The 25134-nt window shown below is 37.5% G+C and overlaps 2 protein-coding genes across 2 annotated transcripts; one reads left to right on the top strand and one right to left on the bottom strand.

The window, feature by feature from the left end:
- The first annotated feature begins 516 nt into the window (after positions 1-516).
- Positions 517-3866, top strand: LOC124407511 (solute carrier family 35 member G1). The gene is made up of 2 exons (XM_046883724.1): positions 517-734; positions 2366-3866. Exon 2 carries the CDS (start codon positions 2368-2370, stop codon positions 3412-3414), a length of 1047 nt encoding a protein of 348 aa, XP_046739680.1. The 5' UTR covers positions 517-734; positions 2366-2367; the 3' UTR covers positions 3415-3866.
- A 2822-nt stretch (positions 3867-6688) lies between these two features.
- Positions 6689-24839, bottom strand: LOC124406532. The gene is made up of 26 exons (XM_046881967.1): positions 24753-24839; positions 23781-23914; positions 21044-21222; positions 20868-20974; positions 20696-20789; positions 17549-17734; positions 17384-17453; positions 17051-17177; positions 16794-16872; positions 16540-16655; positions 16255-16323; positions 15977-16154; positions 15671-15850; positions 15336-15524; positions 11776-11922; positions 11583-11689; positions 11411-11504; positions 10998-11183; positions 10833-10902; positions 9754-9880; positions 9499-9574; positions 8864-8988; positions 8543-8611; positions 8264-8441; positions 8001-8180; positions 6689-7308 (listed from the first exon to the last, which is right to left on the bottom strand). The coding sequence occupies exons 1-26, from the start codon at positions 24837-24839 to the stop codon at positions 7103-7105; spliced, it is 3360 nt and encodes a 1119-aa protein (XP_046737923.1). The 3' UTR covers positions 6689-7102.
- Positions 24840-25134: the final 295 nt, after the last annotated feature.

Below are 25134 nucleotides of genomic sequence, written 5' to 3'. Positions count from 1 at the left end.
ACCCACGAACTGGGCTGCGCAAGAGAGATAAAAGATTGTTGACAGCACTAGGAGCTAATATCGGAGCATGATGCCTCTTATAGGAGCTCTCGGTCTACTTTTATAAGCCTATGATCGAAACGCACCTCTTCTGGTGCTTACGTTGTACACCTCGAAAATGCGGGGATGCAATTCTTACCGACATTACACGCCTGCATTACCGGCATGCTTGTATAATTTTTTTCTAAATTTTGAAACAGTAAAAAGACACTCCACTTCTTGCCAAAATAAGGTATTAACTGCCCAAGTTTCACTCTGATCGCTATAGCGGTATAAGAGTTTTGCATCCCCGAATTTTCGAGGTGTCATTACAAGCGACAACTCTAAGCTTATCGTTAGTGCAACGGACGAAGCCAGCGCTGCGAGCAGCGCTACTGGATCACAAACCTGCGACGAGAATGTGTCTCGCTCGTCTCGCTTTTGTAACGCGGGGATGTGTCTCCTCGCTAATATTATTTCCTGGGTAAAACTAATCAGCGAAAGCTTTAAAAATGGCGTCCAGCGAACAGCATTTTTGGGTATTCAGCTGATCGATAGCTCGATATAACGGATATAACCATGCGATGATTAACATTTTCACAATATCTTCATCGGCAAGCGGTGTTAATTTATCGGTGGACAGTTCGTTTTTATCATCTTCGTTTGTTCGAGAACTCCGGATATCATCGAATACGGTCTTTTTTCCTCAATAACCGGTAAGTTTGGATCAATATTCTGTTCGTAGCTTTCTATCCCTGTGACGGATAAATTCAATTAAAAAATATTCATTTTTAGCGTTAATATTTGCAACGTTTTCTTAAAATGATATCATTCAAACCGTTTTTTTTTTCTCGAAAAACACTGAGATTTGATGATTACGAACTAGGTTATCTTATTCATCATTTCTACCAGCAGTAGTTTCGTCTTGTTTTTGTTTTTTACGTAATGTTTAACAATAATGTTCGAAATATTATTAAAATTCGCTGCCCAAATTTTCGTGTAATCTTTCAAGGCAAAAATTGAGGAAAAGGAGAAAAAAAAACGCCAGATTAAGATCGTCTAGCAAGCGTAATTTCATCACTACTCGTAGATGATAATGTTGACATATCTTGAAATGTGCAATCATAGATGATTGAGAACGTTTAATTTGATGTGTACTCAAGTCATGATGTTTGCAAGCAAAGTGGATCAATATAAACCTTAGTGCTTTAGAAGATATTGGTAAATTTATTTTTAGTGTTACAATGTATTTCTGCTCAACGACTCAAGTCAGTGATTTTGATCGGGAGTAATGTTACATAAGCTTGTTTCATTGGCTATTCACTATCAACTGTTAATGAATATGCCATCATGAGCACGTAGTCGAAAGTGTACTTCATAATAAAACTTGTATCTATATCATGTTAGATGACATCATTCCTGCAGATCACAGATCCGTTGAGGATAAGATAAACATCGTCTAATAGATTTTTGTGGCCTCCACACGTGTATAATAACAAATTCTGTTTTGTTTTGAAATTTTATCATCAAAAATTTCCCTTCATTACACAGGTCGATAAAAAAACTACTTTTTTCTGGGTTTTTATTTTAATGCATAAATTCTGATGCTAGGCAACGAAAAACACGAGAATATCCATTCTTAGCTCTTAAAGTTTGCATTTGTCTGGTTTACGTCGATAAGTCAGTTTTGAAGATTTTAATTAATTTTACGAGCAGCAGGTGGTAGTACTTTGATCAAAACGGTAGGAAATTGCATATTACTCGCATAAGGCCCAGAAGTAAGTCCTTACTTGTCTATTTCTATTTTCGTAACTTGAATACTCATTAACTGTTATTATTATACGGAAAAATCATCAGAATTAACCCCAATTGATCTCAATTCTCATACAAGAATATGATGGAAGATTACATTTGGGGTTTAATACGAGAAAGTCAAGTTGACAATTCAGTTATTTTTCTTAAAATTGGAAAAATTGCTCTGGTTTCTACAAAAGTAAGTTTTAATAAAAAAAATTATTTTTTCCCTTACTAGTAACGTAGAAGAAACCAAAATTTCACATTCATAATTCAGACCCAAAAATCGTGTCGACCGACGTTTCTTGCTAGCAAAAAACTTTTGGCTAATGGATCCTGTTCAGATGAAAATTTTGAACACTTAGGGAAACTCTTACCAAAAGTTTTCAGTTTGATTTCCCATTTATCTATTCGTTTCAGTTTTTTTGTGCTGAAAATTTCAAATGATTCTGTTCCCATTTTCTGTTAGTGTCATTCATCTGTACTCCAATTCTTGGGACATTGGAATTAATTAATAGCAATAACTAAGGATTTGGGTTTAACTTTGCAACAGGAATGCCTGAACACTTGGAGCTTCAGCATTTGGTGGACGGAGATAGCGACTGCGAGGCTATGAATCGTCGGAGAAACTTTTCTGTCTCGAGATGCAGGTCTTGTCCATACCTCGGCTTGATGTTGGCGGCGCTGTCGTCGTTATTCTTCTCACTATGCAGTGTGATAGTGAAGGGCCTTGTGGACGTGAATCCAATGGAACTAGCAGCGTTCAGATTTGTAGGTGTGCTGCTACCAGCGATACCTATTGTAATATACAAAGGGGAGCATCCTTTTCCAAAAGGTCGTAGGATAATGCTGCTGCTGAGAAGTTTTGTCGGGACAACGGGACTCATGCTAAGTTTTTATGCCTTTCGCCACATGCCTTTGGCGGATGCTTCCGTTATTGTATTTTCCGTTCCAGTATTTGTAGCTATATCTGCCAGAATTTTTTTGAAAGAGCCTTGCGGTATATTCAATGTTATAACAATTTGCCTAACTTTGATCGGCGTTGTCCTGATAACGCGACCTCCGTTAATTTTTGGCCAGACTGTTGAATCTTTGACGGATAATCACGTAGAAACTGAAAATGCTGAACTTTGGGGCGCCGTCGCTGCGTTTTCAGCCACATTATTTGGCGCGAATGCCTATGTATTGTTGCGCGCATTGAAAGGGCTTCATTTTTCAGTAATTATGACAAACTTTGGTTCATTTGCACTGATACAAACAATCGTTGTCACCTGGGCAATCGGTGCACTATGTTTGCCACGCTGCGGGACAGACAGGCTACTTGTTGTTGCACTAGCCTTATTCAGCTTCGGCGGACAAATTTTATTAACTCTAGCTTTACAAATGGAACAGGCAGGGCCTGTAGCGATTGCAAGGTCGGCAGACATAGTATTTGCATTCTTTTGGCAGGTACTATTCTTTAACGAAATACCAAATAGATATTCGGTCGGAGGTGCTATTTTAGTTACCAGTTCTGTCTTGCTCACGGGGTTGAGAAAGTGGGCTCTCTCGTTGCCTGAAACTTCTAACATGAAAAAATCACTTGGCATTCTAGCTGTTTGAAGTACTATTCATTTCAAATAATCTGTACTAGAATGTCGAGGCAAAAAGATTTTCGAAAGTAATACAACTATTATTATATTTTCTGTTCTTTTTCTTTTGAAACTGAAGAGGTCTATCAATTTATGATATTGATAATTTGACTTTCCTTTTATATTCAAATCGTACATAGGACTTATGCGCTTTGCTTCTTTTATTAAATTCACAAAAGCTTAGCTGCAGTGTACTGTGATTAGGTCGATATACTTACTATTCTCTAGATTTTCATGTGCTGTAACTTAATGTTATATAAAAATAATTGGTGCATTTTCGGCACATAAATTCGATCGATTTTTTCAAGTATTAAAGCTGGGTCGATATATTGACAGCAAAAAATTTTTGTACCAATGGTACTACAGCTTCTTTATATGCTACTCAATACGAACTTCGAGAACAAACCCAACCAAATGAACAAATAAGTCACAAAGTCATTAGTAGACCAACCATGACGAAAAAATTTGTTGAATTTATCAAGTATTCGTTAATTTAAATAGTAGATTTTATTTTTATAGTCCTGAATGGACAATTATTTATAGTGACACTTCATCTAGTTTTACATCAAGCAACTTTCAAGTTTATTATAGAAAACTTTGATTAATTTTTCAATACTCTTTTAGTCAGATAACTCAATACGTTGGTTTATTCGTATGATATCTTCATCGAAGAGATCTATGTCTCATTGAGAAAAATAGAAACTTCAGTCAAAGCGTATTTAATTCCTCTAACAGAATATTTCTTAAACTGAAGAAGATATATAACATTGCTGAAACCAAACTTCTATTCATCTTTTATTCGAATGAAATGTGTGGTATCACACAAAATAACATCTTGTTTGTGACTTGACTGAAAGTCATCATTATTTGATCAAAGGAGGCATTTTTCTTACAAGTTGTAGTAAAATCTGATAGAAAATAAACAATTTTTCTGACGATCGCTAAAATCTGGTCCACCAGATGAATACATGTTTTCGAACTGTTTACATTTTTTCAATTCAAACAATTTTTGATTTCCTCTGATGATTATCACATTGAACGAAGTATATCATTTAGCAATTACATAAATATTTTCGCCAATGAGCGATTATTACCTTCAATAATTTTTTACAGTTAAAACTGAGTTTCTTTACTCAAGAAAACTTCTCGAATACAAAGTATTAAGGTCAGTGCGATGAAAGAAATATTCATTTCCTCGAAATGCATGTAATTAGAAAATCTATACCATCCGAATTAATGCATATATACTGTTGTTTCAACTGAGAGGTGGTCACTGGAATCGGAAAATCATTTGATTCTATCGAATTAAGCCAAAGAAATTATTACACGGCTTGACAACTTTTTTTTCCCAGTGTACGCATGCGCTGGAGTCACATTAGCTGAATTTTATACTTAAAAATGATGATCAATATTTAGAAATTATATTTCGTATGCTTTACTGAATTGATACTATTAGTGAATAACGAATAATAATGCACGAACAGTAATGCATTTAGATACGTAATTTCTCCATGATAACAATGGAGCGTATTATAATTACAACTAGTTTACCAAATGATAAAATATAGATATCAAGCTGCACGTATGTATAACACTGAGTGTGAGCAGATCGATTAAAAGATTGATTATATATTTTTGATTAACAAAATGTGCAAACAGTAGGTTTTCTATTGATATAATGAATTCACTTACGTGCCCGAATTTGTTTTTCTAGCTTCCGCTTGTTATCGCTTCCATAAATCATGAATATGTAAATACGCGATGATAAATGAGTTTCTAGCTGTTTTTCACTGTAGTTTTATGTACATGAAGTGAAATTTTATACATATTCATACTATATTTAAAGTCTATCGCAGATAAATCACTAATGATTTTATGAAAATATTTAGCTATGCGATTTCATAGCAGCTTAAAAATTCCATCAGTATACTAAACATTTATATCGATGAAAAATTAACGCAACAGGTTGTGTGATTAGAAACTATTATGGTCATATTTGTTTAAATTTATCATTATAACTAATGAATCGCCTAACTCTTTTTTTGTGTATTGTTGAATAACTTGTATTAAATCGGTCTAGTCGAAACTTTTCCTAGATAATATTAAAACATAGATATATTGTGAAACGGCGCAACCAAAAAAAAGTGTGGAGGAGTGAAACAAGAAAAAAAAATTCTAATAGATAAGATAACACTTACTTAGACTTCCTAATTTTTCACCAAAGATGCTGATTATTATAGATGTGTGTACAAAATTATAAATGAAAAAAAAACGTGAACAATGTAATATTAGATGAATTTTTGTATAGACGACGTTGAAATTCTCGACGTGAAATTACGAGCAGATCATACAGCCTTTGGAATTAACAGTTTTCGAGTGAAGTTGTTGATTAATTTTACTGATCCTCACAATTGCCGCGCAGTCTTAAGAATGGCACCACCATGCTGATCATGTTGTTAAAGACTCTGTTATCCTATGCACAAAATCACGAGGTTACTATGATTTGAACAATTGTTAGAATTTGGTAATTATTCTTTCAATCATGTTATTCAATTTGATATTGCTTCTTTTCGACTACTTCGAATCTAATGGAGGCTGAACATGGCAGAAACTGTTTAATTTTTATTTATTCATTCAATTATCCATCCTACGGAGGAGGTACGTAATAAGTGATGATTGTACCTACATAATAAATGATATTTACCAATGGAAATTCGAAACATATGTGTGTCATTTTTTTTTCTCACCCAACATCCCAATATGTAGGTGAAATTGTTACGATATGTGCAAATTGTAGAGAAATTTGTCCCAAACCAAAGAAAAACGATGGAATTCAAATCTCACTTCATTCATGTGCTGATCGATGTGATGAAATGGCCATATGAAAAATTTTCAAGTATATAACATAAATAGTGAAACAAGTTGAAATATTCAGTAAATTTGGTTAACTATTCAAAAATCGATAAATAAAAATCGCCCTGCAGTTTTTTGTGAAAATGTAAAGATATCCTCTTCTTACAATTCTATATTTTCGACGTTTTATATTTACATTTTCTATACTTCGACTTTCTACATTGCGATGATTCTACGAATTAGACTTTCGTATCTTTGAAAATTCTATAATTAAGTTCTTCTATCAATCGGTCATTTTAGTTTTTTTTTATCACTGGTAATTGAGATTCACGTCTTTGCATATTTTATTATTGAACTGGCTTGAACTTTTGATTAATATTTTATTAATGACAGAGGTATATTACAATCATGGAAACGATATCACGTAAAAAGAAATTCTTTATGGCGTGTCCCTTGAATACACCCAGTGTTATTACTTCCTTATTAAATCACTGGATTTCCGTGATCGTCTTCCGCAGGATTTGTATAAATATTTTCAGACCATAGATTAGGCACAAAACTTTTTAAATTCGAAAAATCCGAAAATGTCAATATGTACTAGAATTTGAGTGATTTTAGAATTAGGTATTCTGAACTCTGTGGTGATGCAGATTCTGGACGAGGTGAAATGAAACTAAAACTGTATCATACGCTCGAATACACCATCTATGATAAGATCTAAAAATTTATTATCTACCAAACCACGTTAATTCCAGGTCGCAATTTTAATCACCAGTAATAAAAGGAGATGGCATGATTAGTATTTATTATGGGGAAATGGAAGTGTCCGAGATAAGATCAGTTTTTTGTATCCGTCTCTTGATCCCTACGGTGATGGGCTCTGCGGGCTGCAATTCACTTTCCAGTTTGATTCGGACATTCTCCACCGGTACAATTTTATTCTTGGTGAAAGTGTACTTCCGAAGAAGTGTTGCCGCGAGCGTCTTCATGAACAGCATGGCGTATTTGAAGCCTGAAATTAAAACAAATCGATCGAGTTCTCCTGAATTATCAATACAATCTAATATTAACGTGTATCCCAAGAAATCACATTTTTTTCTTTACTCGTTACCCCCCCAAAACTGCAGATCTCGATCTTAAAATCCACTTCTGCGCAAACAGCCCAACCGCAAAAGCTCTTCATCCGGATTAACTCCGGTGTTCATTTGTTAGCACGTGGCTGATGTGAAACTTGGAGCTGCTCAGAGTGGACTTTTACGCTAAATTACCTATAATTAGGGTTCCCTTGGTGCGTATATGTATACGAAAACGCGTGGGTGGTATGTCGTTGAATTTATTCTCACCGATGACTCTGGATACCCAATTGAGCGACCTTACAGGATAGTCAGTTAGAGCTCATTTTTCGCGTTGTGTGTTGCCAAGTGTGAATTTCAAGTTTGAGTCACGTAGGGAGAGGAAGAACACGGAGTTCGAAAAAAAAACAATCTACCATTGAAAATTTGGCTGAATAAAAAAAAACCGAAACATCATTCGTAATAAAATTGTGTTTTAGTAATATGGTTATTGAACACGCAGTGATTATCAAGATAAGGAAAATTCGGATGTATAATCATAGAAGGATGGTTCAGTTATTTTTGTTCGCTGATCAAATGCGCTAGATGAAAATTTGGAAGTGGTTCGGGATTATCCACAACATTTCATTACCTATACAATTTCGTGGTCCACCGGAAAAAGGAATAAACGAATATGGATGTTGCTCTGCGAATTTTTCCGGTGAGAATCTGTCGGGATCAAACTTGAGTGGATCAAGCCAGTTCTCCTCGCTTCTGTGCGCTCCCATAATGTCGATAATAGCTGCGCTTCCTTTTGGCAAAGTGCGCTCACCTGCAACAGTGATAATAGCTGAATGAAAAATGCGTCAACTTTGCAGAGAAGTTGAATAAGTTTAATAATGAAAACTTGCCAACCTAAATTCAAATCCTCCGTAACCTTTCGTAAGATAATCGGAAAGACTGGAAACAGTCGGAGAGTTTCTTTTATCACTCGTTCCAAGTACACCATGCGTGACAAATTTTCCGCGGTGATGCTTAGCTCTCCACCATCTTCGTCCCCATAAATCTCGTATAATTCCTCGTACACCTTATCCTTTCGTGGTGGTATTAAAAGTTAATCAGCTCCGCGTACACCTCATACTCAAGCTTGTCAAGGAGTAGACGTACCTGCATTTCGCAGATTTGATGACATACCTGTATATTTTGGTGAGAAGCCAGCATCAACATCAAAAACGACATCGCAATTGGCGTTGTGTTACTTCCCTGGAATTGATCAAGATATTCAGCTGAATTATACGTTTGTGGTCCTGTGTGTGGGTTCCATTTATTTGTTTATTGGTTCCATTCTCATATAAAAAGGCCAGCCTTGAAGCTCAGTGAGTTATGTTTTACAAAATAAAGTAAACAACAAGTATGTCGGTGAATCAATAATGCGTGAAAACTAGAGCTGATCTCGGGGACTGAATTGATGTAACCACATATTCGTTTGTTGATACGAAACTAATTCACACTCACACCCAGAATAAATGTATCGACTTCTTCGCGGATCGCTTGGTCTGTCAGCGTTTCGTTGCTTCTGGATAGTTTTACGAGACGGTCTAAAAATATCTCACGGTGGGCCGTCGTATCACCTGTTGAATCTCAATATCAAAGTTAAGTATTGAAAACAAAGTTCTGCTGATGGGTCATCACTCCGATTCCTGAACAAAGTTACATCTGGGATATATGTATATCCGTTAAAATCATCATTTTACCCACGTCTTCAAGAGTTTCATAATGCGAGGTACGTTTTAGACTCGAGCTGAAAATGCTGTACTTTGGGTCAATTTTTTGCTCTACAAAAAGTGATCCTTGGACCTTCAAGCTACAGGGAGAAAAATTACAGTGTGCTTCAATAACAATACACGAGCAACAGCAACGTGAGGAAATATGCGAACAATAATTCTCCACTTCCGCCGTCGAAACTCGCGAGACCAGGTCGAAATAATATGACTACGGACTCCCAGGTACAATTGTTCGTCTAGGAATCGGCAAAACGACCCAAATATCTATAATTTGTGAATAATTGTTCAGCCGAATCATGTGGTGAAGCCATTCATCGCTTCGTCGTTGTAACATGAAACTACGTAGAAAATAATTCATACACTCACAGTTGTCGTATTCATCGTCTACTGATCCTGGCATGGAAGGGCGTTCAAGGATTTCCTTCTTTTTCACCTGTATTACCTAGATCGAAATATAGAGTCTATGTTGTCACACCTTGCCCATGATTCACTCTTCCTGCTTAAGGGACTCCCTTCCACTTACCTTCCAAGCACTATCGCTAACATTACGACATTTCCGCCACAATAGGGGATTATTCATCGCATCGATCATGCGTCTGTCAGAAATAGTATCGAACTTACGTTTTTGGCAATGTCATGCAAAACCTTGATATTTTCTTGCTGGTGTTTCCCAAGTTTAGTCCGATAAAAAATAAAATCCGGGTGTAACCATGGCTGGAACCCTCTTGCACAAATAGCACCCATAACCCTGCATAACAAAAGTTTTGTTCAACGACCCCGATTGCTGAGGTAGATTATTTGAAAGAAGAGTGCATAGGTGTTTTACTCACAGAGCATCAGTCTACAGCAATTTCAACTCACGGTACTTTTGCACACCGTTCCTATGTGCACTGGAGTGTTTTGAGATAAACATTTATTTATACTTCATGCTCTTACCCCTCAGACCTCGAATCTTGACTGAGCACAAGTTATACATCACACGAGTCTGAATGATTACGTTTTGATAATTTTTTGTTTACTGGGTGAGCACACGGCGCGACTTGGAGCAGCAGGATCAGCGTGTCGAATTGTCTGTCTGCAAACGTATCCCAGTTTTTCGTGTTCAAATATGTCGTGCGCCAAATATGTTCCATGTTCCGTAAAAACGAACGGTATGCGTAAGTTTTACAATAAGATGTATGCAATTGACAAGTCATGTCAGCACGTCCCGGGCGGCGGCTGATTTCCAGTGAGTTTTTATTTTGTTGTCACTTTTGATGCACTTGAAGAATCGCGTATCGATCAGGTTTTAAAAATTGACGCTTCTGGGTGACATTCGTTTTAGATTAGATGTATCGAACAAGTAGCTGAAATTGGGCAAAGGTTTATTCCAAGTTTAAAAAAGTTTCTAAACGAGTTGCCACTCGACTTCCGTTGTTATTTACCATTATCGCCTTACCCACGGCTTTCTGAGTGCGTGAGACAATCTGTCCAATCAAGAGCAGAGGGGAGCAAAAGCGCTAACGTAATTTATGAACGACTTCTAGAGATTCTGTCGGCTGATGCAACGTGTGAAAACATGTTACTTTTTTTACTATGCAGCGGAGAAATATTGTGCGCAAATCGTACAAGCGATAACAGAGGCTTTACTATATCAGGATCGCGATTATTGCGAATGCCGCCATTCGATAAGAGATCACTGGATTTCAAGATTGACTTACGATCGTACTGCTTCTGCGTATCGACAATCTCCTTTCGCCTGCGCTTCAAAGTCCACACCCATGGCTGTCCCTGAGATACAAGAAATTTGTACTTGCAATTATTCACCAAAGCAAAATTCATCGAATATTCAGAAAATATTTTTTTAGTCATTTTAGCTAACGTGCCACAGATTGTGTCCAGCGTGCACAGCAAGAAGTACTTCTGCACTTTGAATTCTGGTCCATCAACGTGATTTTCTATTTGTTTGACCAGTATCACTGCCTTGGTGGCGAATACTTCGAGGAAAGACTTTAGAATCTTTGAACTGAATGTTGGCTGAATGAGTTTTCGGTGAACTCGCCATTTCGATGCTGGAACAAATAAATATCGTACATCGACGAGTCGCGTGATCATTGTGGTGAGATTGCGAAATAGTGTCGTTGAACCCAAATGCGGTGCTCAATTTTTCGAAGGTCTCTTTCGGAAATCTGTCAATTGTCCGTCATTACTTGGATAAGATTTTCAGCTGAGTATCATTGCGTTCTTTGATCCGTAACTCGGACATTTTGAATTTCGAAACATCACACACGTAACTCACCGGGACCAGTGAGTAATCCTGAACCCAACCACGGTCGGAAAAAATCCACAAACTTGTCAGCCTTCTCGATACTCTTCGAACTATGGACTAAGACCTGTAACGACGGAGCGAGTTTTAACCACTTGATGTTTCACTTCCAAGGCTGGATTAGCATTACATGAAAGTACTTTACCTTTATTTGGTCAGGATTGCTCGTCACGAAGTATGCGTAGCTGCCCATAACCAATCGATACGGCTTGGAATATAATCTTCCAAATTCTTGCAGCTTCTTCAGAATGGCTGAAACCGTTAAAAAAATATAGATGGAGGAGACGTTCTATTCATGGTTTGCAAGTCGATGGTTACGATAAAACACCGATGCTTACCTTCTCCGTCTCCGATAAATAGATGGCCGCTTCCAATAATGGGCAAGCTCATCGGTCCCTCGAATTTGGAGGTATCGTCCAGGCTTCTGAATTTATTCACTAGCTCCGCCACGCAATAGAATATTGCGCAGACTACGGCGTAAGCGACTATTGTAAAAAGTTCCATTCTACAATTCGAAACAATGATTCTACCAGAGATTGCAGATAAATAATGTGAATCGTGCTATAATATATATAAAGGGGTTACATCCGGTAGCAACTTCTCAAAAGTCTATTTTTTTTCCACATGCATACCATTACAGCTACATCTATAAAAAGTAGTCTGGCGAGAAGTCGATGTCGAATTTCCGCTAATTGAAAAAGTTAAGAGCACTCGAGTGAAAAAGCTCGATAGTGTCTTCAAGTTTAAGGCTATTAAAATCACTCTGCAAGGAAGCTGCGAATGCGGCAGAAGGCCTCCTATATGCCTCAAAAAGCGTCGATGGAGGCTAACAGAAGCTTACATTCCATCTGATACAAAAATAACGTCAAAACCGAGGTGAAAACTTTTTAGACGCGTTTAGTTCGAAACTACATTTTCTGGTGTGGCGCGCCTTCCAACTCAAATACTGTTCGGTGGATTAACTAATCATACGCATTTCTTTTATGTTTCCGCGTGTTTTGTTGATAATATCTGTAACCGTTTTTAAATGACATATAAAATGCAAAACGATTTTCGATTTTGTTCAAGACGTCATATTTTTCGCATTTTTTCAATTTTTACAAATCCCGACCGACGAACCGTAACTATTGTCATCTTTATTAAGACACATTTCGAATTTTTTATTTCATATCCGGGATTTCGTGGCCACAACGCCTACCGATTAGTCGTGCGAGAAGCGCCGGGGTTGAAACTCTTGAACGCCATTTATTGGGAAGAAAAAAAAAAAAATTCATTGTAGATACGTAACTACGTACAGTAGGCAATCACTCTCAAAATATCAATTAAATCTACTCCTTACTTTGCTTGTAAAAAAATATCGGAGATGTAGGTACCTGTTTTTCGACCCTATTCGACCGGATGTAATCCCTTAACCCACATCTTCCTTTTCGCTGGCCCGAAGCATCGCATTTTCTATTATTATCGCGATGGTATTTTAATGGCGTCAATTAAGGTCTATACCATACGTAATCACTCAGTTTACTGATATACTTTTTTTTTTAACGATAGGAACACGATTACGCGGTTTCACAACCCGAGCCTCCAGAATTTCTCGACCCATTGATAAGATATTGCATTGTATTATACGTGACAATCTATTTTGACAATTCTCAAATATTACCAGAAAATCATTACCCACCTCTGATTCAGCAGCACTTTTAGCTACTTTATGAACGTAAATTTAGTTCCAACAACTCGAAATGAGATTATTCGTGAATGGGGGTGTTGAAAATACGTGAAATCGAATTCTACGAATCACGTTGATGTTTTGCGGTGAAAAATACTCTTCAAACTTTCAACGTATACTTCCAATAATCGAACCTTCGGTAATCATGCACGGATGACCATGGCTCTCGATCGAATTTTCAATCCGGTCTGACTAAACTAGCCTTGGAGTTTCTGGATATATATGCATTCATTATTACATAATGGAAAATGTACAACATTCGAACAAGGAGCGCCGTCTCATTTATGCTCATCTCTTCTGATTTGCCGTAATTATCAGGGTTGAAAAAGTCTAAGAATATTCTATCGCCATGTGTGTATTGAATCACAATCCGATGCAAATATTGAGCTCCGTGCGAAGCAAATAATCATGACTTTTAATACAAGGTTTTTACAATTATTCATACGGCGAATGCCATGTTTTATTCTCATTATCGCAATTAGAGTATATATTCCAATTTGCAAATCAATTAATTTTCCTTGTTCGTAATAGTAAAGTTCCCATCTAGTGCAGCTGCTTATATAATAAGCCTGGTGTTAGGGTCGTCTGGGTCAAGAGCTGAGGCCGGTTAACTTGACATTGAAATTATACGATCCAGGCCCGCGTGCAAAAACGCAACATCCGTATAATTCATACGTCCAATTAATCCTGCAAATACGCATGTACTCTGTGCAGAAGGTATGGCATCAATTCCTCCGGAATTCTAAGAATTTTCAAAGCGGTTGAAGCTCAAGACTTTGTTTCTGAACTAAGATGAAATTAATTCTAAATTAGTCTGAATTTTTTGATGTGGGGATTCTAGTCTAAGGAGAATGCGTGTCTCATACAATCGCATGAGTCAATTACTGCCCAACTTCTTACGAGTCTTATCCGCCAACTCGCAGAATGATTTTGATCGTATAGTTTGGTTTTATTCATTACTGTAGTAGTTTCGCCTCTGCGCGCTTCGATCGCTTCCGAGGAACTCGGCGTTTCGCTAATCACGTTTTTCGACTCCTGATGTAACTAATCATCGATAATCGTTTGTTGATCAACGGTGTATCCAATTTCCTTCCAGCTGGTGTGAAACTTTGTTTAAAAATTAGTTAGACTTTCAACGGATATGTATCGAAGACGGTTTCCGGTGATGTCTTTCGACGATATTTTTACCCGTTTTCATCGTTGCTCGTATAACTATTTACATTTCCACTCATGTACCGCCTATAATCATCGGAAGATTACTCGACTCCCTGTGCGATTCGACACCCACGATATAACCTTCGTATTCTCACCAATTTAGTAAATTGTGGAAAACAATACTTTTCCTTACGTCCGTATGTTCTCTGATGTGTTAAATAAATTACCCCGAACATACAAATACCATCATCAATTTCTTTCATTGTTATCCCTTCGATTTTATTCATTTCCGTAACAGTTAGTCTGTGATATCAATTTTTCTCACATTAAAATCTAACTTCTTACCAAAAAATATAAATTCCGATTATTGCAAACTCGCCGATGGATTGACGTGGAAATCGGTTTGTGAATCAATTATAATACACCTCAATTATTGAGAATTACCTCAATTCATGCAAAATAACTGAACCAATGAAAATCAACTGAATTAATTAAAATCATATATGATAAATAACTGAATTGAAAAATCAATTCACGTTGATATGATTGGATTGTATGGATTCTTGCTGGAATTTTATGTTTGCAAAGAAAAATCAATCAAATTGAATTGAAAAGAATTAGTTGAATTGGAAGAGATTAATTTGAATTGACATGTGATACATGAGAATGAATTGAAATTTTTGAATTTTTGAAAATTGAGTCAGAGTGAATTGTTGAGAATTATCGAGAATCATCGACAGCAAAATTAAAATTCGTGAATCGAAATAAAGTAAGTTGAACTAAAGAAATTTATATGAGTGAATAAAAAAAAAAAAAAAAAAAAAAAAAATCGAAGTCAAATAATCAAGTTGATTTATATAAATTAATATTAACGGATTCAACTCAACAAATAATTGTGTCCCTCAAATTTCGCCAACTTTGTGCGTCTCTCAAACGCCAGCTTCATGTTGTCAAGGTGGGCATTTTGAGATTAAGAAAACAGCGTGGCATTCGTAGTTTAGGGTGTTGGAGTAGAACCATTCTGGGTGAATGTGGTTCTTCGAATCCGCCTCTTGATCCCAACGGTGATTGGCACCACAGGTTGCAGCTCGAATTCCATTTTGATTCGAATATTTACTATCGGTTCAACGTTATCCTTGGTCAAAACATATCTTCGGAGAATTGTTGCTGTGAGCGTCTTCATCAGCAGCATTGCGTATTTATGGCCTGCAATTCGAACAAACCGGTCAACTCTTGTTAAATAATTAACATAACCCTGGATATTTCGCTGTGGCGCTACTGATGAGAACGGTACAATTTGATGCCCATTGAACTTGCTTTGGGATTTTTATAAATACCGCAATTTGTATTACCTATGCAATTTCGTGAACCGCCGGAGAATGGAATAAACGAATATGGGTGTTGTTTTGCGAAATTTTCAGGCAAAAATCTATCCGGATCAAACTTGAGTGGGTCGAGCCAGTTTTCCTCGCTTCGATGAGTTTCCAGAATGTTCAGAGCAACTGTGCTTCCTTTCGGCAAAGTGCGCTCACCTACAACAGCAATAATCGCCAATCGGATATTGTAGTAAGCTTTGTGAGATAAGCTTTTTTTATAAAGTTAGAGGATTCTCTAGGCTCAGAGACGTTTGATAAGTTGAATAATAAAAATTCGCAAACCTAGATTCAAATCCTCCGTCACTTTTCGAACGATAAAGGGTGCGACTGGAAACAGACGGAGAGTTTCTTTTATCACTCGTTCCAAGTACACCATGCGTGACAAGTTTTCCGCAGTGATGCTTAGCTCTCCACCATCTTCGTCCCCGTAAATTTCGCATAGTTCCTCATACACTTTCTCCTTCCGTGATGATAGTCAATGTCAATTAGCTCTGAGTTCACTCATACTCAAGTTTTTCGAGAAATAGAAAAACCTGCATTTCGCAGACTTGATCACATACCTGTATATTTTGGTGAGATGCCAGCATCAACATCAAAAACGACATCGCAATTGCCGTTGTGTCACTTCCCTGGAATTGATTGCGATGCTCGGTTAATAAATATTATATATTTGATGACGTATTGGAAAACTAGTTTTAAAGTTCAGCGCATTGTGCGAATATGCGATACCAAAAAAAATTCATTCCGGATCTGATTGTAAGAAGCATGAAAAATGATAGTGATCTGGGAAAGTTACCCAAGTGTAAAAATGTATTATTTTTCATAAAAATCAAATTCACACTCACAGCTATGATGAAGGTATCGACTTCTTCGCGAATCGCTTGGTCCGTCAGCTTTCCGTTACTGTCCGATAGTTTCATGAGATGATCCAAAAAAGCTTCACGACGCGCCGTCGTATCACCTGTCAAATGGATACAAGACTTATTCTGCAAATTCCAAACTTCAGTATTGTAAAGAGTGTCGCATCGATTTTGTTTGGTGATCATTCATTCCGTCAAACTACTTTTTAACACAGTTAACAAATAATTTTTATATTTACAGTCATCGTATTCGTCGTTAACTAATCCTGTTCGAGAAGTACGCTCATGTAGCCGTGTTTTCCTCTTCTCTGTGATAACCTAAATCAAAATATATAGTCGACGCGTTAAGCCTTAACCCCACGTAATTTTCCCTGCTGCCGGAAGAATTTTTCATTGACATTCTCAACACTAGTAATAAAATAGCGTATTTTCGCTATAATGCAACAATTGACTGACGATATAAGAAAATTTAGCTGAAAAATAGTATAGTACTTACGTTATTCGCGAAGTCATGCAAAAACTCAATGCTCTGTCGTTGTGTTTTTCCAAGTTTCGAACGGTTAAAAATGAAATCCGGGTGCAACCATGGAGAAAAAATTCTTGTGCATGTACTAGCGATAACCCTGCAAAAACAGTTATCTCGTTGAACGACGTAGTCCAAGTGGATGATTCGGTGGCTGCAGATGAATGAATATGGATTCTTAACCTTGACGCGGTGTAGCACCTTTTTCAAGAAGTATTATATGCAACATGCAAAAGTTGCTCACGATGATGATATTGCATCATGATGGTGAGCATTCAAAGGCGACTAGAAGTTCGATTGACTTACGATCGTGCCGCGTCTGCGTATCGACAATCTCCTTTCGTCTGCGCTTCCAAGTCCACACCCATCGCTGTCACTTAGGTATGAGAAATTTGTACTTGCAACCATTCACCAAAGCAAAATGTATCGAACACTGGAAGAATATCTTTCTAGTCATTTTAGCTAACGTACCACAGATAGTGTCCAGCGTGCACAGCAAGAAGTACTTCTGCACTTCGAATTCTGGTCCATCAACGTGATCCTCTATTCGTTTGACCAATATCACTGCCTTGGCGGCGAATATTTTAAGAAAAGATTTGAGAATCGTGAAACTGAACGTTGGCTGAATCAGTTTCCGGCGGACTCGCCATATCGACGCTGGAACAAATAAATGTCGTTGAGCCGCGTGATCATTGCGGTGAGATAGCGAATCGATTGTACTGTCTGTGGTGATTGCAACGACGAGTAGAAACAAATTTATTAACGCGTGATCCTTGAATACGCACAGGATTAATATTTGCTAATCGAATACGTGGATTTCCCTTATCTGAAAAATTTCTATATTGGGAGTATATTATAATCAGGATCGTCAGCCAAAGTCCACAAAAACAGGGTATGGCCACTTGCTATGATGCATCACGGAGAGAAGAACGGCGTTGAATCAACCGAATCGATTTAGTTAGATGAGAAAATTGTGGCTTGAATCATTATTTTGTGAAAATGAATATACTGTAGTTAACATAATAAATTCTGTAACGTGAAATCAACCAAACGAGTTATTTGAATTATGCGATTGATTTGACTGATAGTTTGCTAGTTTCTAGCAATTTTTAGTTGTGTCAACTCAGTAATCTGGTTGAATAAGCACTTGCCTGCAGTTAAATGCGTGCCATCGCTTTAACTAAATATTTTTTTGTCCTCGAAGAATTCGGTATTCCCCTGAATCAAATTTGATCCTCTTAAATCCACCCCTACATGTGATTTAGTATGTAAACAACTCGATTTCGTCAAGTTAAAGGATTGAAATCCTTTCCGTTCAAACTTATACATTGTCGAATACGTATGGCCGAATGAACTAAATGTGCCTTTTCTCCCAAACTTTTGATGATTGAAAGAAACAAATTGAGTTTCCGAGCGTAAACAAATCTACATCTTGTATGTTAATTATACTTGATTCTGTGATAGATGTCTGACGCACTTTTAATCTGAAAGACGTTCGTTAAACCACAGAATCGATTGTATTAGTTCAAACGAGACCAAAGTTGTTTTACCCAAGGAGAAGGAAAAGATTCTGAAGTTACTAACTTTTAAGCATCAAATAACCGTTCCGTTCTGCATCCACGCGGATCTTGAATGCTTACTGCAACCCACTCATATCAAAGTATTGAGAAACAGAGGAATTTACGAAAACCGAATTTCGTATAGCATAGCATATCACCTTCGTTGCACCTTCAACGATTCCATTTCAACATTCAAAATTAACCGCAGAAAGACTTGCATCGAATGGTTTGTGGATGAGTCGGAGAAATTGGCACACTCGTTAGAAACGTATTTCGAAGTCGTCGTACCTATGGAACCGCTCAATTTCAATAAAATTAACGAATTTCATTTATCAACGGTATGTCATATTTGTGGAAAACCGTTTACGCTCGAAGACGTGAAACACCGTGATCACTGTCATTTCGCAGGAAAGTACCGTAGTCCTGCGCATTAAAGCTCTAATCCTAATTATCAAAACTCGCATACTATCCCAGTGATGTTCCACAATCTGTCGGGTTACGATTCGCATTTTTTGATTGAAGGATTGGCCACAACTTTCGAGGGTACTATTCAGCTTCTACCCGTGAACAAAGGAAAGTACATTTCGTTTTCAAATTATGTCGAGGAAACGAACGTACAATTTCGATTCATACGGATTCGTTCCGTTTTGTGCCGATTAGTCTTTGAGAAATTAGCGACGTATCTGGGTGACGATCAAAAAGCAATCACACGTAAATTTTGCACTAGCTCTGAAAATTTTGAGTTATTAACCCGGAAAGGTGTTTTTCCGTATCAGTACGTGGATGTTTGAGAGAAGCTCGAGGGCGTAAAGTTACCACCTAAAGAAAAATTTCATTTGGTGTTGAACTCGAGCTTCTCACTGATATTGATATGGTGATGTTTATAAAAAAAGGGATTCGAGGTGGTGTATCTCAAAGCTCTAATCGATACGTCAAGGCTAACAATAGATACGTGGGAGATGCTTTCAATATGGAGCTGGAGGAGTCCTACCTGATGTAATTCGATGTGAACAACTTGTACGGTGCTGCGACGAGCTTTGCTCTGCCATGCAGTTCCTTCCAATGGATATCAGATTCCAGAAAACACAAAGTTTTTACCATCTCGGACGTAGCCGAGTTTGGCTACATATAAAAGGTAGATATGGAATATCCTGAGAAACTGCACGAAACGCACAAAGATTCGTGGAATAAAGACGAGAAACTTTACGAAAAACATGATGTTTTATGTTTTTGAGCCATTATTTCGTGACAAAACATGAAAAAATTGTCGAAGTCATCGTATACCAACGAGGTCGAACTTCAACCGTCAATAACTTTTAAACGAGTCGACTTGGCGAAAAATCATTTCAGCCCTGTTTCGTAGATCGTACAGGAATATGTATTGATTTCTACAACACGCTTATTCGGTAAAACGCAATGAAATGCCAAATAGAAAAAAATTTCCCGTGTTATTTAAATGGGAAATCAAAAATCACGGAGAGACACCTCTTAATATCAATATTAAGAGCTCAAACCTTACCAGAATTTTTCTTCAATCATCCTGAACTATATTTTCACGGTAAGTATGGAAAAAAAATCAGTCTTTCTTTTTGCCTCACCCTACTGTATATCCTCGTATTTGTGTTAAATAATAATTTGCGCACAACATTTACGTATAAATTGTCCTAACAACCAAATATTCGTTTCACCGCCCGTGAACGCCGCATTTAGTTGATCGAAGTAATTGTTTTTTAATACCACGACTTTTCTCTCTGAGTGTACATCCTTACTAGCGAATTACAGAATCAATGGACTTCGCGTTAAGTTGCACTTCGCATGTTTGCAGCTCGTGAGCGGAACTTGAGCGAGGGATACTCTCAATGACGTGGGACGGTGATATTCGTACGTAAAACAGTGTCATCGAAACTAAACGCCGGGCTGAATTGTTTGAAAGTCGGCTCTAGAAATCTGACAATCATCCGTTATTGCTTGAAGAAGTGTCGCAGTTGATCATCATCACGTTGTTTGATCCGGATTCCGGATATGTATTTTGAATTTCACAAGATCACGCATAACTCACCGGGACTAATGAGTAATCCTGAACCCAACAGCGGCCGAGTGAAGTCGACCATTACATCGCCTTTCTCTAAAGTCGTCGGACTATGTAATATCACCTGTTACGTCGAAATAAGTTTTAGTCACCAAATGTTTCACTCGCAAGGCTGGATTGGCATTACATAAAGATACTTTACCTTTATTTGCTCGGGATTGCTCGTCACGAACAATATATGGTTGCCTAAAACCACTCGATACGGCTTGGAATACAACTTATTAAATTCTCTACACCTGTTCAGAATGGCTGTAATTGTCAAAAATATAGAATTCATGGATTGTAAGTCAAAGAATATGAGGAAACATCGCTGCTTACCTTCGCCACCTCCCATGAATAGATGGGCACTTCCAATCAAGGGTAATCTTGGCGGTCCCTCGAATTTGGAGGCGTCATCTCTGATTGCGAGCTTATTCACGAGCTTCGCAACCGCGTCAAATACCGCGTAGAATACCGCGCAAAGGACGGCACAAGCGGATATTGCGACAAGGTCCATTCTGCAACTTAGATCAATCGTTTTATCAGAGAGTGGAGAAAGATGATGAGATTCGTATGAAGTATGTATTGTAGTCGGAGAGCTGAGGGACCAAAAATGCAACACTTTTATAAAGGCTGATATTTTAAGATTAGGTCATAAATAGATTAAATGTCAATAGCCTGCCGTCAGTCAGCCAGTTTTTGGGACAACTGGCGCGGGGGTGGTTCCGAACTTGTCAAAAAGACACCTACGTCGCAACTTTTTTATGAAATCTGAAACCTACTCTGTGTATAGTAAGAGAACTAACAAACTATGCGGACATAGTCAGTTTGCAGAATATTGGAACAGTACGCGTCAGCAGCCCGCTAAACCCGTCAAAAAATTTGGTTGGTGAAAGTGTTTTATAAAATCTAAAAAATTTTGTGCAAGTAGTTCATAGTACCTAAAACAAGACTAACATAGTCAGCCCAAAGTTTTATGGAACATACGCCGTCAGCAGTCAATAGAACGACGCCCCGCGCGCTTAATTTATATAGCGTGCTCAACCGCAAAATGGTTTTATATTCAGAAATATTTGTAAATCAATACTTTATTTGAGATATGAAACAGTCTGCTATATTTTGTACACGGAGAGAAAAATCTGTTGAAAATTACCGTGCTGTTACTATAGTCATTTCATTTGAAAATAATATTGAAATAACATATTTTTTTAATAAGTTCACGACGGTCCTTGAATACAAATTGTGACCGGTTTTTTTCGTATTTTAACTCCCATAAACTACTTGCTTTATAAAATATTTCACAAACCACATTTTGTCCCGATGTTTTATTTGAATATGTTGCATGGTAAACAAAATCTAGATAATATTGTGCATTAAAACCATTTAGTGTTTTATCAAATATCTCTTTATCGTATTTTATTATCAAATATCTTCTCATTATTGTATTGTAATATTAAACAACTCAGTACGCGCCATAAAGCATGCTATATAAATTAAGCGCGCGGGGCGTCGTTCTATTGACTGCTGACGGCGTATGTTCCACAAAACTTTGGGCTGACTATGTGAGTCTTGTTTTAGGTACCTTGAACTACTTGCACAAAATTTTTTAGATTTTATAAAACACTTTCACCAACCAAATTTTTTGACGGGTTTAGCGGGCTGCTGACGCGTACTGTTCCAATATTCTGCAAACTGACTATCTCCGCATAGTTTGTTAGTTGTCTTACTATCCACAGATCAATTTTCAGATTTTATAAAACAGTTGCGACGTAGATGTTTCTTTAACAAGTTCGGAACCACCCCCGCGCCAGTTGTCCGAAAAACTGGCTGACTGACGGCAGGCTATTGATATTCAATCTATTTATGACCTAATATTGAAATATCAGCCTTTATAAAACTGTTGCATTTTTGGTTCCTCAGCTCTCGGACTATTGAATCTTATTGCCAATCTTTCTGATGCACAGCCGTTGCATTTTTCATTATTATTATTTTCGTCACTTCACGGAGTCAAGTGAAGTTCACGACCACGCAATATTTTTCGAACAGAGAAATCGGATCAAATTGTTTCGTAATCTGGGCTGGCCGAGGTTTTTGTGACTAATCAGATATTGCATGGTCATATACTTACATCTTCCGATTGATTCGAAAGTACGATACGAAAAACCGATACCGAAATGTGATTCACGATGACTTCCACCTTTTCTAGGAACGCGGAATCAATTATAAAATTAGAAATAAGACGAGAGCACTCGAAAAATCGTACTATGCGAATTACAATTGAATTTTGAGGTGAACATTAGATGCAAGGCTTGTATCGTACATTCAAAATTATTTAGTGCGTGTTCGGAATGACTTTTGCTCACGAGTGAATACCCGATTCTGTACGACTGAACTGATCTTGAGCTATATATAGTCGTAACGAAGTAGAGATAAAAACAAGACGGAATTCGCATTAGATTAGCCGCGTTCGTTACGACTACTCATTTGCATATTCCAAAAGTATATGGGTTATTCCAGACCAAGACTTTATCACGCGTCACTTATTGTTAGAAATGTATCGAGCGTTTAAGGGGATGGCGACACATTTCTTCGAGAGTACGTACGCCAATTTCTCGAATATTTATGCAGTTCTTCTATGTTCGCATAACTCTCGGAAAATCGACAAAAAGGAAGACATCGAAATTCCAACTGAAGACATATTACCCGAATTTTGGGCAACAAATGGAAGATTGTGTATCATTTTATCAGTTGTTAATTTCTATTTCGGAACAAAAAGTATTGAAATTTTTTTTTACCAATTCACCGTATCGTGTTATGTCAAAATTTGAATAAACGAATCGAATTTTTAACGTTAATGCCCCTTTCAATTTTCTCCGCAACGCTATCTTAAAATAGCTTGTTCGATCCCCGATAGTTTGGTCCACGGCTCTTCGCGGTAGACGGCCACGTATTATACTTTTCATTCAGTGGAAGATCTTTTTTCCTAGAATATTCGTTATCCGCGTCATCATAATCTTCTGATTGTGCGAGACATGACTCGAAAGAGACTGTTGCCACTTTAGACATTTTGAATTACCGCTCCACGCGGTACGGATCGTCGTTATTCTGTTGAGTTGTAGGCTTGGGATGCGGTTTATAGTGATTTGTCAGCTGATGCCCTAAAGTTTTTATCGGTGCAAGTTTATTCGTTGACGATAGAGCGATCATGGTCTGATTTAGAAAATGGAAAACGTATTCTCGATACTCAAAAAATGCATTGTTCAACATCAACTAATGGTATGATGATTGTTGAAGAAATTTCACGCTCGGATAAATTCTGACGCACAAAATGTTATAATAAAAACATCCAATGATCGTTGAAGTATTTATTTTGTTGATAAAAACGACTAGTTTAATAAATACCATTGGCCTTTCATATTGAGATGACGCAAGCAATTTAGACGGGCTATCGACTGGAATTTCAGGTTTCATCCGCCGGTCGACGCTGGCCTTCGAGTATTTTATGGAATGTCTGAATTAACTGACAAACGTCACTCTCAAATCATAACGTTACGAAGACGCGAACAACACAAATTTCGAAAACAACGATCTCGAACCGTATAAAAAATAGAGGAGATGGTTATCTACCATGAGGAGCCAGCGAGCAAAATTCTGGAGATCAAATAAGCGCTTTTCAGATAATTTCAGAATAATTGGCGGTTTACGGGCATGCCACATAAATAGCTATTACACTCCTCACCGTTCCAATCGACCATTACAGCACCGTGTTACGAATAAATTATGGGTTCGGAGCTTAATCAGACGAACAATTAAATAGCACGAATTAAAAGGCTTCGAGTAAATCGTGTTTTAATGGCTAAGAACGAGTTTACAGATCAGAGCCCAAAACAGATCTGTTTTTACAATAATACTGGTTGGCTCAGCGACCCTTTTCATTTTAAGACGTTAGAAAGCTTAGTCTTCTTGCGTCACAGGCCGACTACTAGATCACCTGGCAGAGGGGTGAAACGGGTGATTTCGTCCTTTGTAGCAATACGTTCGAACACACCTTCCTCGTGTCAATTCTTACTCCTTTTTCCATGCCCGGACTCGAGGGCAGTGACAAGATGGGACCCAAAGTCACTGGGAACGACATTTCGGTTAAGTATGGAGGCGTATTGACAGCCGCTCGTCCCGTGCCCTCCCCTTCGTTGCGTAGAAAAAAATTGCCTCGTTCTTTCAAATGTTCGAATAATTGTAGAAAATCTGGGCAAATATTTTCCTTGATACTCGTTTTATAAAACAGTATTTCAAGTCGAAAAAGATGATATACAATATTTTGTCTGTTGGCCGAAATTTTGATGATGTATATTTAGTTGAAATTTCGATGTTTTTTATTTCGAGGATTTTTCCACAGTTTTACAATAAATATAGAAGAACTGCTTGAGAGA

The sequence above is a fragment of the Diprion similis genome, chromosome 6 (assembly GCF_021155765.1).
Source record: "Diprion similis isolate iyDipSimi1 chromosome 6, iyDipSimi1.1, whole genome shotgun sequence".
NCBI lineage: Eukaryota > Metazoa > Arthropoda > Insecta > Hymenoptera > Diprionidae > Diprion > Diprion similis.
This window is presented reverse-complemented; position numbering and strand designations above follow the sequence as displayed.